General features: G+C 42.8%; 1 protein-coding gene, 1 long non-coding RNA gene and 1 pseudogene across 2 annotated transcripts; 1 reads left to right on the top strand and 2 right to left on the bottom strand.

Annotated features, from left to right (window-relative positions):
* Positions 1–420: 420 nt before the first annotated feature.
* On the bottom strand, positions 421–8,627 carry LOC115388504 (membrane-spanning 4-domains subfamily A member 15-like). The gene is made up of 9 exons (XM_030091666.1): positions 8,612–8,627; positions 3,565–3,583; positions 3,202–3,343; positions 2,925–3,035; positions 2,391–2,447; positions 1,592–1,702; positions 1,237–1,338; positions 807–869; positions 421–720 (listed from the first exon to the last, which is right to left on the bottom strand). Exons 1-9 carry the CDS (start codon positions 8,625–8,627, stop codon positions 649–651), a joined length of 693 nt encoding a protein of 230 aa, XP_029947526.1. The 3' UTR covers positions 421–648.
* Positions 8,628–11,412: 2,785 nt separating this feature from the next.
* On the top strand, positions 11,413–11,967 carry LOC115388681 (uncharacterized). Its single transcript, XR_003931492.1, has 2 exons — positions 11,413–11,470; positions 11,668–11,967. It is a non-coding gene; the product is annotated as an uncharacterized LOC115388681 (long non-coding RNA).
* An 866-nt stretch (positions 11,968–12,833) lies between these two features.
* Positions 12,834–14,233, bottom strand: part of LOC115388506 (complement C1q subcomponent subunit B-like) — a 1,731-nt pseudogene continuing 331 nt past the window's right edge.

The following is a 14,233-nucleotide window of genomic DNA, read 5'->3' on the forward strand; positions in this document are numbered from 1 at the left end:
CTCCTTTTTGTATTTGGGGAAATGTGTGTGTGTGTTTAAGGTGGAGTTAAACACTGACATGATGTACATTTGATAATTAAAATAAACTACGATTAAAAGTAAAGTGTTTTTTTCTGTTTTGTGCATTTGTCTTCTGCCCTTTGGCCAAAGGCTTTGTTAGAATTAACACTTAACTCAAATGTTTGACTCCATGAATCCCACATTTTTGTGAATTAATCACATTTTTCTTTCATATTGTCTTACTCAGTTTGCAGAGCATTAATTCACAGCTCAGGAAAACGACATCCGTTACACTTCAGTCTTTTAGGTGTATTTTGATAAATTATTGTAATAGACAGTATAGATAGACTGTCAGTAAAATGTCATGCATTATATATATTTAAATGGATTTTAAAGGACATAATTAAAAGACACTTAAGTTTAAATTAACATCTTTATTGCAAAAAATATAAAGAACAAGTTGAACAAAAAGCTGCAGGCTCCAAACAAAATGAGAAGCTTCACATTTTCAAGTAAAACTGAACGAATGGCAACTTTGCTTTGATTTTCCCTCCAGACTGGAGTTACTTTCTATATATAAGGATGCAGAGAACAATGAGGGAGAAATCTGTGAAGTGGTGAAACTGATCAGGCGTTCAGACGGATGGATCAATAAACTTCGTAGGCCGGAGGAACATCAGAGGTCGTCGGTTCCTCTGAGGTTTTAGTCAAATTCACCATCTAAAAAGCAACGCAGCGAAAGAGGCATTTCAGTCTGACTTCAAACTCTCAGAACAGACTTACAAACCCCTGCAGGACCTCCTTACCTCGGTGGACACCTGAGAGTTTCCCTGCGAAGTGGGCGGAGCCTCAGAGTTCGGCGGTGGCGGCTAAAGGAAAAAAAAAACACATGATCACAGGTTGTAGCTTTCAGTTTCTTTCAGCTCAATAAAATTAAGTCAGAGAGTCGAGTACTGAAAGGTGTCCATTTATAAAGGGGAATGACATATTGCATGAATCATTTCGTCCTTGCTTCTTCTCTGAAGTGATCCTGAAAGATTCAATCTTTGTCTAAACATTTAGTGTTTTCATGATTAAACATGCTGTCCTGTTGGTAAACGTAAAGTGAAACTCGGGTTTAAAACTCGAGCAAGAAAAACTGGTTCCACGGGATTTTGCTGACCCTGTATTTCGCTCTGTAGATTAAAGCATTACATTTGTACTAGAAAAAAACTCATCCACCAATGGTTGACTCACTTCTTGTCCGCAGCCGCATGTAGCATGACACGCAAATCCAGCAAGAGTGACGGAGATGGCAAACTGCAGGAACTGGAAGATGGCCAAGAGGGCTGGAAAACCCTGAAAGAAGAACACAGGTGGATTAAATCATACTTTGGCATTATGAATGAGAACAGTTTACATACTGGTCAAACCAAGGGAAGATGCTCTAACATCTGGATGTCAAAGGACAGACCAGAACCCGCTGAGCAGACCTCCCACAGCAGGAGGAGCTTCCTGTCCTACTTTTCTTTTTAGTTTCTGTGAGTTTTAAGAGATTGAAGTAGTGGTTAAAGTTCTGGTTAGCCTGCAGATGTTGTGTAAAACTACAAACCTTAACTGCGTAATAGTAATCCCAGGAGAAGACGTCGTCCAGAGAGCATATGATGACTCCAGCGAAGGAAAAGACAGCTGACGTGATGTTGACCGCCATGGAGCCGTTCAGCTGCACACACAGTGTTGGAGGTGAGGTGGACGGAGAAGCAGATCAATCAAGTTTGTAAAGTTGAGCGTCGTCGGCGTAGCGGGAGAAGAGGAATCCAGAGGGAAGGACGAATTGGCCAAAGGCAAGCATGTAAAAGATGGGACCGAGGACTGATCCCTGAGGAACCCCACAGATAACGGTGCCCCTCAACAACTCTGGGACCGGTCAATTTTGTTTGTGAAACACTCATTTTGATGATAAAATCACAAAGTTTCTTGCTTGTACGTGTGGGAAACCTCACGTTAGCTACGATATTGACCTGGAGAATCACTGGAGCATCTTAAACTCGGACCAAGAGATTCACTGTGACTCTAACGCTGAATGTAATTAGTGAATGAACTGAATGTGACGAATCTATCCCAAAAAGATTCACTCAGTAATTGGAGTTGATTAGAAAGGGGTTTTGATTCCTGTTGCTTTTGCAATTTTGGGCAGTCATGTGACTGCGGGGCTTCATCTGATTGGTCATACAGTCCGAGGGCGGGGCGGGGGCGGAGTTTTTTCTGGGATTTTGCCTCATGACAGATATGTTAATCCTGCTTTGTCTCACGTCGGCTCCAGACTGCACATGAAGACTGGACAACCTTCAAACAGACACATTTATCACTGGCGTCTGAGGGTGGAGTGTGTGTTGAGTGACAGCACCCACCAGACAGTGCTCCATCGACTTGGAAGCAGCCACCGTCAGACTTCCTGCTATGATGTACTGCAAGAGACAAGGAGACAGAGACATTTTCTGAGGAAACTCCTCAAACTCAAAGTCCTCCAAATTTAAATCCAGGTCAACCTTCACAAGTCACCTGATCAACAGAGTCCAGCTTTGAGTAATCTAGTCTAATCTAATCGGTATAAATCCAGCTGCTCTGTAGAGACATCAAACATTCATTAGAGAACCAGCGGCATCATGAACACCACCTACTACACTATTAAGAAAAAAAACAAAAAAACGCTGAACTTCACTTTGTGTTGATCTATGATGAAAAAATAGTCAATTAAACTCGTCTTTTGTTCAGCTGTTGTCAGTTTCTGAAGACATTGAGTCACAAAACTAGATAGAAGCAGGGTCTGTTTCTGAGAAAGGACACTCCCACATGGTCCTTGACTCTACGTCTCAACTCCTCGCTGCGAGTGAAAGACTTTCTCGTTTTCCGTTCAAAGCAAAAATTCACAAAAATCGACTCACGGTCAAACCTCCCCAGAAGTAAACCCCGGAGTAAACGGCCAGCCCGCCTCTGTGGAGCGACATGGGGATTCCAAACAGCAGCACCACGACACCGACCATGATCTGAACCGACTGCAGACAGAGGCATGGAGTGAGGCTCAGAGACACACAGCTCCTCTGATCTGCTTCATCTGGCAGTTTTTGAAACACACTGAAAGGTGATAGTGAGAACGGTGAATAGCAGTATTATTCTCTTCCAGTCACAGGAAGCAGCAGGACTGTGTGATGGAGTTTTTACCCCGAGCGCCACCGGCTGCCCCCAGTTGAACCGGGCGTTGCGTTGGACCTGCGCGGGGGTCGGGTGAACATGAACGACCACCGTGATGTTTCCCGCCGTCGCCGTCACGGATGAAGACATGTTCTGGTCTCGGCTCCCGAATCTGACGAAGAATGAACACACAGCTGAAGTCACCAGAGAGCGGAAAGCTATACTGATACTACGCATTATTACTCAAATACAACAAGAAATGAAACCAGACGGACTAAAATCTCACCGGAAGCAGCTCCTGTCCTGTCAGATCTTCTTTATGAAACCAAACAACAAATTCCACCACCTCTAAAGCTGAAGAGGCTCACAGATTCAAACTGAATATTGTCTCACCTGAAGTCTTTCCTGTCGGCTGGTGGAAGACGGAACGAGTCACACTCGGGGAATTTCGCCACGTATACTTCTTCCTTTGTGTGAAACCAGGGCAAGTGTCATCACATTAATTTGACCATGAAATAAACAACATAGCTCAAATTTCTGCGTTGGCCCAGGAGCTTATCACATCCACCCACCCACACACACACACACACACACACACACACACACACACACACACACACAGTGTGGGACACAATTATACATCTGAAATAACTCTGAGAGACAAATATGAGTCCAAAATACTTCGCAGAACTGTACCTAACATTTATTAGTGGACTATTTTCATAAGTATGCTGTTCGACAGAGATTTATGTGATTTATTTCACAATACACACAGACAGCAGGAGCCCTGCGGCTCCCTGAGCGGCCCCCAAAGTGCCCATTCACTACTGCAGTATAACAAAATTAAAAAAAAGAAGGTTCCACACAGACATCACTTCGGCCCTCACATTGAAAACTCCAGTTTTTGAAAATGTACCCAATTGAAAAACGTTCCCAATTCTCAACTGTTCCTGCTGTTTTGAAATTTCACACACAGTTGAGGAATTTTCCCAGCTGTTCAAAAAAAATCCAAATCTTTATTAAGTTTCGCGGTTGTTAAAGTTGTTGAGAGTCTTTCAGTATTAAAAGCTTTTTGCAGTATTTCAAAAACATTCTCAGTGTCAATGAGCTTTTCAATAAACTTTCCCGGTTGTAAACATTTTCAGTTGTCAAGAAACTCCTTCCCAATTGTTAAAAAAAAAAAAAAAAAAAAAAAAACACTTGTTGCTTAAAATGTTTTATATTTCTAATCTTCTAATCATCTTAGTTGGACTTTTGCAGTGTAAAAATACTCCTTCCACAACATCTGCTCCACAGGAAACATCTCAGTTCTGACCACTTTATCAGGGACAGTCTGAAGCAGGGTTCTGCAACCTTTTGGACCAAAAGAGCCATTTTTGTGACTTTCCATATGTCAAGTTGGTTTGGAGCCATAAAAAACATTCAACCTTTAAAATAGTTTTGATTTACATACAAAACTATGTCTTAGGATACATTCACGAAGTGTAAACTACAGTTCAGAATAGTGAACTTTTAACACATTTAACCAGTTTTCTTGCCCTGATAACAGTTTTAATCCTCTTTTCCCATTAGATCTATTTTACCCTCCTTTTCATCAGTTTTGCATGTTTTTTTCCATGTTTAATTATTTTTTCTTTGAGAAATCTAGACATTTCTTCTTCCTTTTTTCCCAATTTCTTGTAATTTTTGGCTATTTTCCCAAATTTTACTTGTACCCTTTATTTTTAATACCGTTTGAACCAAGATTGGCAAATCCCTTGGAAAAAGCACCGTGGGTGTGTCACTATAATAAAGTAAATTAAATATTTATTTACATTTCATGCTGTGAAAGCTTCATGGAGCGCTACAGAGGGGCTAAAGGGCCACATGTTGCTCCAGAGCCACAGGTTTGAACACCCCTGGCCTGAAGATTTTCAGAACATCTCAGCCACAAAACAGTGAAATCTTCAGTGTGTTGTCTGTTGCTGTTTGTTTCGTTTCTCTCATTTCTTCTTAAGAATCTGCTCCGTTCGTTCACAAAAGTTGCATCTTTCTAACATCTCCCTGTCTTTCCTTCTTTCTTTTCCTTTTTCACTCACCTCTGGACGTCCGGCTGCTTTTAGGGAGAAGTATCCGAGCTGGAGGCGCAGGTCTGCGGGTTGCTTCCGTCCAGTGTTACGGCAAGAAACGCAACACTGGCGGGGACACTGGCGGGAAGCCCCCCCTCCCGCCCCCCCCTCTCCAACTGATGGACGCCTCAGAGATGACACGCACGTGCAGGGTGGGATTCGTGGTTTTCTGTACTTTAAAATGAAAGTGAAAGTGGGAGAAGAAAAAAAATCTCAGCTTTTATTTATATTGGAACAAAAAGAGGGAAAAAATACAAAGTTCTACAACAGGGTTCTGCAACCTTTGCAACTTTCAGCCAAGTCAAGTCGTTCTGGAGCCGCAAAGCACATTTACCTTTAAAATGATTCATATGCAGGTTATGAAGTTTCAATATAGTTTTGATGCACAAACAAAAAACTATATCTTATGATGTCATTTATGATGTTAGGGTTCAGAATAGTGAATATTTTATGAAATATTAACCTATTTTTGTACTTGATTTTAACAGTTTTGCTCCTCCTGTCAAGTGTTTTTTGTTGACAATTTTGAAATTTTAACACTTTTAACTATTTTACCTCATTTAAAGCAGTTTTACAATGCTTTTACCCCCAACCATATTTATGTTCTTTTAGAAATTCTAGACATTTCACAATTTTTAAGCTGTTCTATTACTTTTTCCCCATTTCTTGTGGGTTTTAGCTATTTTCCCTAATTTTACTTGTACCTTTATTTGAATCCGTTTTGAACCAAGAGTGACCAATCATTTTGAATAGTACTGTGGTGTGTCACTATAATAAAAATAAGTTTAATATTCATTCACCTTTCATATGGTGACAGCTTCATGGAGCCACTACAGAGGGACTGAAGAGCCACATGTGGCTCCAGAGCCACAGGTTGAACACCCCTGGTCTAAAACATTCCCAACAGTTCAAGCTATTCTAAGCATCTTAATTCCCTGATTCACCGGGAACTGTGGTTTTAACCAACTCAACACATGAAAAACAACAGCGGTCTGCAGTTGGTTTGTGAGCACAAGGAGCTGATGAGCCCTGTGGCAATCGTGTTGCTGCTCACAAGTCACGGAAGGGCTAAAAGATCATGGCTTCGTGTCTCCAGTGACAATGGAGACGTTAGTGGAGGAAGATTCTCTATAATCTGGATGTCAGAGGAGCTTGAAGGTTCTGGTTTTAGTACTAAAAAACAAAAGTAAAAAAGTAATAGAAACATTTTCCTAACAAATGCAGTTTGTTTCCACAGTTCCTGAGCTGTTGGTGTTCGTCCTGTTCAATAGGTTTATAAAACTAATCAATAAAAAAACTCAGTGTTTTTACTTTTAATATTCTTTAAATGCTTTATATCAAGCCATGCAGATTCTAGTATCAGCGGTTTCCCCTGTTGTTGAGGACACTGTATCCATATTTGACATAAGAACTTCTTCTCCTCAGAACAGAGTGTCTCGGAGAGACAACCTGGTTTTAGTCATTGTCTTTACATTGTACGCCTACTGCCTAATTTAACCCACACTGGATAAATGTAAATATGAATGTAACTGAATAACTTCTCTATCTTCAGTTGGTTGAATGTTAAATCTGAACAGAAGTCGCAAAAATACATTAAACACACAGTGAAACATTCAATAATCTAAACATACGAGTATATTAACTTTAAGCACAGTGACTCGATTCTGCCATCAAAAGGATCAGTCAAAATCATTTTTCATTTCCATCATCATTTAAAATTCACCAGAATGTGAAAGTCACAGTCTAAATTCTTACAAAATTCATCAGAGGAGGACCTCCTAACCTCCCCCTCAACTTTCACTTGTAACTTTTGATGGGAAACAAAATCTCTTACTTGTTTTCACTGTATTTCCAGCTGGAATGAATTCATATATTTAGACTGCACAGCAACTAAAGATATGTGTGCAATCTGGACCCCAGTGCATCAAAAAACAATATCTGCGGTGATATCAACACAACAAAATTTTAGTCAAAGAAAAATGTTCTGCTTTAACCACTGTAGTGAGGGCAGGCACTCTATAATGTAGATATTGCTGGGAATATGCTCTGTGATCTGGATGTTACTGGAGGAAGATGCTCTATAGGTAGCTATAGATATTACCTGAAGTTGTACGCAAATAGTTTCTCAAAAGTTAAAAAAAATCCACATTTGCTGATGTATTTTATTACATTTCAAAACACGTAAGGGAATAACTTGAACCCACACTTTTACTTTTCACACAGACATCAAGTGCTTCTGCTGGTGTGTATGGGTGGAAGCACACACACTAACAGTCCGTTTGTGTGTCTCAGGTTTCGCTGTGTTGCTGATGTGTCACCTGATCCACAGCTCATCTCCACCAGAGACCCCGATCCAGCTCGGCTCCGCATCAGGAACGCCAAAGGTAGATCAAGGAATTTTACCAAGAATTCATGAACACCTTTTCATTCGTAGCATGTGTCTGAGTTACTCATTGCTCAATGGATTACTTCTATTTCTCTGTTTTGATTAAGAAGTCTTAATCAGATGCATATCATTGTATTAGTAATAATCTGTACCATAAAGCTTTCTCTCTTTCCTTCTGGGTTTTTGCTTCATGTAAACCGTCGACATTGTGCTGGCTGAGCAGCTAAAGGAGGTTTTGTGTCAGGCGATGCGTGGCTTGCTGACCACTCAGAGCCAGAATGGCTACAGGGAGCAGATCAAGAAGGAAATGTTGACTCGTCTGGCCTGGAAAAGTCGATACGCGAACTCTACCCATCCTGCTGTGATCCCAGTTCCAGAAAGGGCAGCAGCGAGGCTGCACAGTCCCCAACTGAGACCTCTGGATCTGACCCAGCAGCCTGCTGAGCCTTGGTGAGAATCTCAATCTGTTTGTGTGGTGAACTTGGAGTCCAAGAGTTCATGTATGCAGGTGATCCGTCCTGAAGGCCAGAGAGTCTCTCCTCAGCTGGTACAACGAGCCTCAACCCGGCTTCTGGGTCACGGTGTCCATGGAAGTGGGTAAAGGGTGAACAAACAAGCTTCACCGTGTCTGAATCCTCCAGAGGAAAAAACAGGCCCATGAACAGTCACCTTGAGGCTGCTGCAGGAGGGGAGCCCAAATCTAATCTTTGGATTCCTTCTGACGTGGGAGACAAAGCAGTTTTATGTTCCTACTGAAGGTCCATCAGGTCTCTCAATGTTAGCCAGAGGAGAAATTAACCCGTTCTCTGATGGAATCCACCTTCCAGTTCAGTTCAGTTCAACAATCATTCCAAACAAAGCTGTCCATGTTGTGACTGACTTTGCTGCAGCGGTTAACCTCTCCTTTGAGCTACTTGTTGAATGTATTGTTTTTGTTTTCTCTCACTTTCGAAAAGTATCATGTTTACATGTAACATAATTCAAACGGATATACGGTGGCCCGGAAGGGGCCAGAACAAAACAACAAAAAGCCACAACAGAAGTGTGATTCTTTGGTTCTGCTTTGGCTCCGCATTGGTTCCGTCAGAATATATTGTCCCTGGAAACAAACGATTGACAGCAATAAAGCTTATGATGACAGTTTCAACACTGGTGACTAACAATGCTATCACAGTCACAATCACTCAGCAGCAAACTTTCACTTATATTTCATTAAACTGTCCCCTAGTAAAGCCAGTCCTATTTTGTTTTCAGGGGACAATCTTCTGGTGGACTTGAGCTCCATCGAAAAATTTTGTCCCCCAGAAACAAAACCTGTTCTTCAAAATGCAACCAAACTAACACTTGATGCTTTTTGATGTTTGAGGCATCACAGCTGCCACAACATAACATCAAACAAGACACAATGGAAGTGTGTATCGGCATGTGTGTGTGTGTGTGTGTGTGTGTGTGTGTGTGTGTGTGTGTGTGTGTGTGTGTGATTGTGGTGAAGGTGTGGCTGTGTGTTTTACTGTATTGTGTTTTTTATGGTCAGGATGGCGTATGTATGTATGTTGTTCTGTGTTTAAATGTTGTGTGAAGCATTTTGTGTTGTTTTGTTTTAATATTAATAATCCTATAGAAATAAAGTTTGATTAATTTAAAGCGAGAAAACAGGCTTTTTTCTGGGGGGGGGAATATATTTTCTGACGGAACCAAAGTCCATCAGAAAATATTGTCCCCGGAAACAAAGATGTACTATTTTGATTTATGGAGAGTTTAATGAAACGTACGTTTCATTAAAAAAAAAATGCTGATTAAGTATTTTGATGGATGTGTTCCAGTAATCATCAATGTTGGGTGTTGAGACTTCAGCAAAAATTGAAGAAAGGAGTAATCAAGAATGCTCGAAACTTTGAAGTCTCTGCACAAGATCTTTAATTCAGTGGGAGGTTGATCAGACAGGGCGATAACCTGTAATGCTAGCAATAGAAAAAAAAATAGAGGGCGCCCCGGGCCTCAGCTGTCAGAGATCTAACAGTGTCAAAATCTCGAGCAGAAATGGCGCCGATCTCTCCTTCGCTCGGGAAGTTAAACCTTCGTGTTTGCATGACTAAGCTGGTTGATGGTTACATTTTGATAAAACTCTGAGCCGCAGCTGTTGTTTTTCTCGGACATGAATACAAGCGTCAATTGTCTTATGAGACACAGAAGCTTTTTTCTCATGTGAGAAGAGAAAGGGAGTCGGTCTACTCCCTGCTTCTGACCTTTAAACCGGCCTGGACCGTCAGGATGCACACAGAATTCATTTTCAGTTCCAGCCAGTTATACTGAAGGCCTCAAAATCATGAAACAATCACAGAATATATTAATATATATGAGGTGAAAATATAGTGAACAGTTGAATCAGTACATATTCATTAGAATGTGGATAAAATTGTGAATAAACAAGTGAATCGCAGCATAATGATTTAGAATGTGAATGGAGTATACAACAATCTGTTGAAGCTGTCATCATGTTATGTTTGTGCTCTGTGGTCAGTCGTTTGGTTCCGCTTTGGTTTTGTCAGAATATAATCTCCCCCAGAAACAGCCTTGTTCCCTGACCACGGCACACTTCCGTTGTGGCTTTGTGCTGCTGTGTTGTGGTCTTTACTGACGTTTGTCCACACTGAAGCAGGAAAAAAAAAAAAAAAAAAAAAGATGTAATTTGTCATGTCGGGCCAGGAGTGGGCACTGTTTTTTCATCTCAGAAGATGCTTCTTGGTCTCAGATTTTGTTTATTGACTTGTCAGGACCTCTGCATGTTCAAACTTGGCCAAGGACTCAGTTAACACCACAGAATGAGAGCAGAAGAGAAATGAAGAATGAAAATGCTTTTAATTGCTTCCTCTTACATAGAAGCAATCTATTTGCCTGAACCGATCCCATGGCGTGTGTGTTGTGTGTGTGTGTGTGTGTGTGAGAGAGAGAGAGAGAGAGAGAGAGAGAGAGTGAGAGAGACTCTTTTTTAAGTTAATTAAGAAGTTAAGTTAATTAATTATGAAGTTTGTGATGTTGCAATCTTCTGACCTTTCTTTGCTCCCAAACAGGGGCAGATTATGGGTCTGTGGGGCTTCAGACCTTGGTTACTGTTGCTGCAGCACATCTGTCTCAATTAAAGAGCGCGGACACAGAAAAGCAGTAAATGAGATTTTTTTGCTGGGTTCTGATTACAATATTGGCTGAACTACTCATCTTTTTGTGTGCGGGGACAGTTACTGCATGCAGGGCCAGCAAGTCTAAATAACTGGGGCCTTTTGAGGGAAGAAGGATAAAATCCTGCCAGTATTTGATTCAAAGTGCTTTTTTCACATTTGTGTTTATCACTCAGTGCTGCTGCTGTGTCTCCTGGCAAGAGGGCCCCTGAGAAGCAGAGCCACCTTCCTCCTCCTCCTCATCCTCCTCCTCTCCTGCAGTGGCGGATGTAGAAGCGGGGACTGAGGCACCTCCTCTGATGAGGCCAGCTTCTCCTCAGACCAAGCAGACTCTGTATCAGGACTCCTCCCACCATGTACGCCCCGCTCCCACCTTAACATACATTAAACTCATCATTTTCTTTGTCTATTCTTGAACCAGTCTGGACTTTAAACGGATTCATTGCTGTCAAGTTTTCAGACACAGTGCAGGCCTTAGTATCAAGAGTCATAATTATAGATGGTTTGAGTTTGAATGTGTTTTTCCAGGGAAAGGGACGCAGACTGTACCTGCAGAGACGAACACATTAAACCTGAAGAGAGGTTTGCCTTTCCGGTGCTCTCCTCCTGGGAGTACGGCTGGAGGCTCGGTGAGTCGGGCTCCATCACACAAACCGTTCATACTTTAAACAGCCAAATGGAGGTGATCCCACCCTGAAGAGCTAATCATTACACCGGTGGGCAGTCACGGGTTCCAGGCAGTTTTCTCCAGCTGGATGGATGAATGGAATATTTCAGATTTTCAGCAGAGCTGAGTGACGTCTGGCCGTCTGTTGTTTTCCAACAGGCGACTACACCCTGGACTACAAAACCCCGTCCAGCGCCAAGTCCTCGGTGGTGAAGAACACTTTCTACGCCAAGAATGGAGTCTTCAGTGGTTCAGCAGAAACCAACGAGATGGTCTGAAGAGCAGCTGTCGGACTGCAGAGCCTGATCTTAAAAGTATTATCTATTTATAATCGAGTTGTCACGTTTAACCTATTTCCAGTCTGTGTACGTCATCAGTTCATCTTTCGTCCTTCAGCTTCTGTTCAAGCTCTCCTCCCTCTTTGTAAACATTTCTTTGCATAAAACTCTTGTAATTTGACACCAGCCTCTTTATGGAGTTTTTTTTTTTATTTTATTTTTTTTGTAAAGAAATGTGAACGTCACTGTTGCTCTTTAGTAGCTGAATTTAATCTTTACCTCACACCTCAGAAATATCCATAAAAGCCACAGAGAGAATAAAACCTTGACTGAACCGGATAAATCCAGCCCGGAGTCCCGGGTTTCTGCTTCCCAACCTCACAGCTGTAAGGTTAAGTGTCCGACAACCTGACACCACCTGCTGGATAATTCACGAAGCCCTGGCTTGTGCGAGTCAATTAGATCAGCTGAGCGTTACTCACCTTACCTCCCTGTTTTTAAACAATGAGCCACCAGAGGAAATGTCCCACACCATCACATTAAATATTTTAAATCATCCCCCTGCCTATCCCCAGGCGCCTTTTACTGAAGCTGTTTTAAGTTTTACTATAAAAAGAGATCAAATTTCCATTTGTAAAGAGATGATGTTTAAATAGTCAAAATTGATAATAACGCGTAACGCTGTAAAATCAAGAAAAGTAGCAACAAGAGCGCGATGGTCATCCACAACTTCAGCAAAGGCCGACAAAGAAACAAAAATCAATCAGGCTTCAGCAAAGTTCCATAAAACGCAAACTGTGAGCTAAAACTTTTATTCAAAAGCCAACAAAAAGAAGGAGTGATCAGTAAAAACTGATCAAACTCAAACAGAAGCTCAACCACAAAAAAGATAACTTTTTAAAACTTTCATTCAGGCACAAGCAAACACCTTTGAAAAGCTCAACAGAAATCTGCTACAACGACAACTATTGACGGTTTTACTCTTCCGTCAGACTCGAGTAAGATTCTAAATGACAAAGTAATGATGAATTTATTTTTTGTATAATCTCATTTGGATTCCAGATTGAACCATTGATAAAACATGATGTTAGCTGAAGGCTGAGGGTTCAGCGTCAGTTCAGGGCGGTGGGGAAGGAGGAAGCCGGTGAAGGTGTGGCTCGTGCTGCTCTCGACACGATGCTGCTGTACTTGTGCGTCTGCAGGGAGACCGTGTCCCCGACCGCCAGCTCCAGGACCGCCGCCGAGCCCGAGGTGACCAGGAACCCGTCCGCATTGTCGCACATCAACATGTGACTGTCGGCGCCCTTCATCAGCTTCAGGCACAGCTGGATCGGCACAAGAGTGACCATCAGTCCAGAGCAGACACCAAGAGCGTGTTCATTACAGTCACAGGTTTACAGACTGAAACCCTTCAGTCCTGACGCAGAGCAGTTTGAGTGTGAAGGAAACAGACACGAACAAGCAGAGTATCAGAGAGCTGCTGAGACTCACGCGGCTCTTGGCTGACATGTGGTAGCTGAAGAAGTACACTCCTCTGGTGGTGCAGACGAACGTCCCGTTGGTCAGAGATTCTCCCTGGAACTGCTGATCCAGGTCAGGCAGAATCTCTCTGAGGACGTTCAGGGATCAGTCAAACATTTTGCTCATCTTAAAATGAAATCCTTCAACGCTTCAGCTCCACCTGTTGAACTCGATGTTGGTGTCGGACATCACTGTTTGAGAGATCACCCGTTTGTAGGAGAAGAAGCACTTCTGGCTGACGGCAGCGTTGGAGGATCGTCCCTTCTCCCCCTGCGGCCCCGGATGTCCCGGAGGACCCGGCAGACCCACGTCCCCCTTCAGACCGGGGCGTCCCGGGAGGCCCCGCAGGCCTGGCACCCCTTTCTGGCCCCTGATGGGCCGAGTGGCCTCGCCTGCTCATACAGAGACACGTCGGTCAGCTGGAGGCGGAGCTGAAGAGAACCAGGCTCGCACAGGGAGAACATGCAAACTCAGAAGCCACAGGAAGTCCCAACAAGAAACTCGAGTTCAGCTTACCAGGGTCTCCTTTCTGTCCTCTGGGGCCGTCGCTCCCATCAGGCCCATGTGTGCCCGGGATCCCAGGAACCCCAGGAACCCCCCCACAGCAGGACTGAGAGACCACCGGGGCAACCACACACACCCAGACCAGCAGGAGCCCCGCAGAAGACCTGAACAGGGTCTGAACACACACACACACACACACACACACCACACCACGCTCAGTCTTGTATTTCTATCCTTGTGGGGACCGTCCATTGACTCCCATTCATGTCTAGCCCCTAACCCTGACCCTTACCCTAACCCTAACCCACACCACAACAAAGCCTAACCCTAAAGAAATGTTTTTGCACTTTTACTTTTTTCAGTAACAACAACATGGTCAAGAAAACACTGTTTCTCCTACTTAGGACCGGAAAAAGGTCCCC

Source organism: Salarias fasciatus, chromosome 5 (genome assembly GCF_902148845.1).
Source record: "Salarias fasciatus chromosome 5, fSalaFa1.1, whole genome shotgun sequence".
Classification (NCBI taxonomy): domain Eukaryota; kingdom Metazoa; phylum Chordata; class Actinopteri; order Blenniiformes; family Blenniidae; genus Salarias; species Salarias fasciatus.

Coding starts and splice junctions, on each gene's coding strand:
- LOC115388504 (XM_030091666.1), bottom strand. Junction 2,448..2,924: donor ACTTCTGGGGAGGTTTGACC/GTGAGTCGATTT, acceptor TGTCTCTTGCAG/TACATCATAGCAGGAAGTCT. Junction 1,703..2,390: donor AGTCGATGGAGCACTGTCTG/GTGGGTGCTGTC, acceptor CTGTGTGTGCAG/CTGAACGGCTCCATGGCGGT.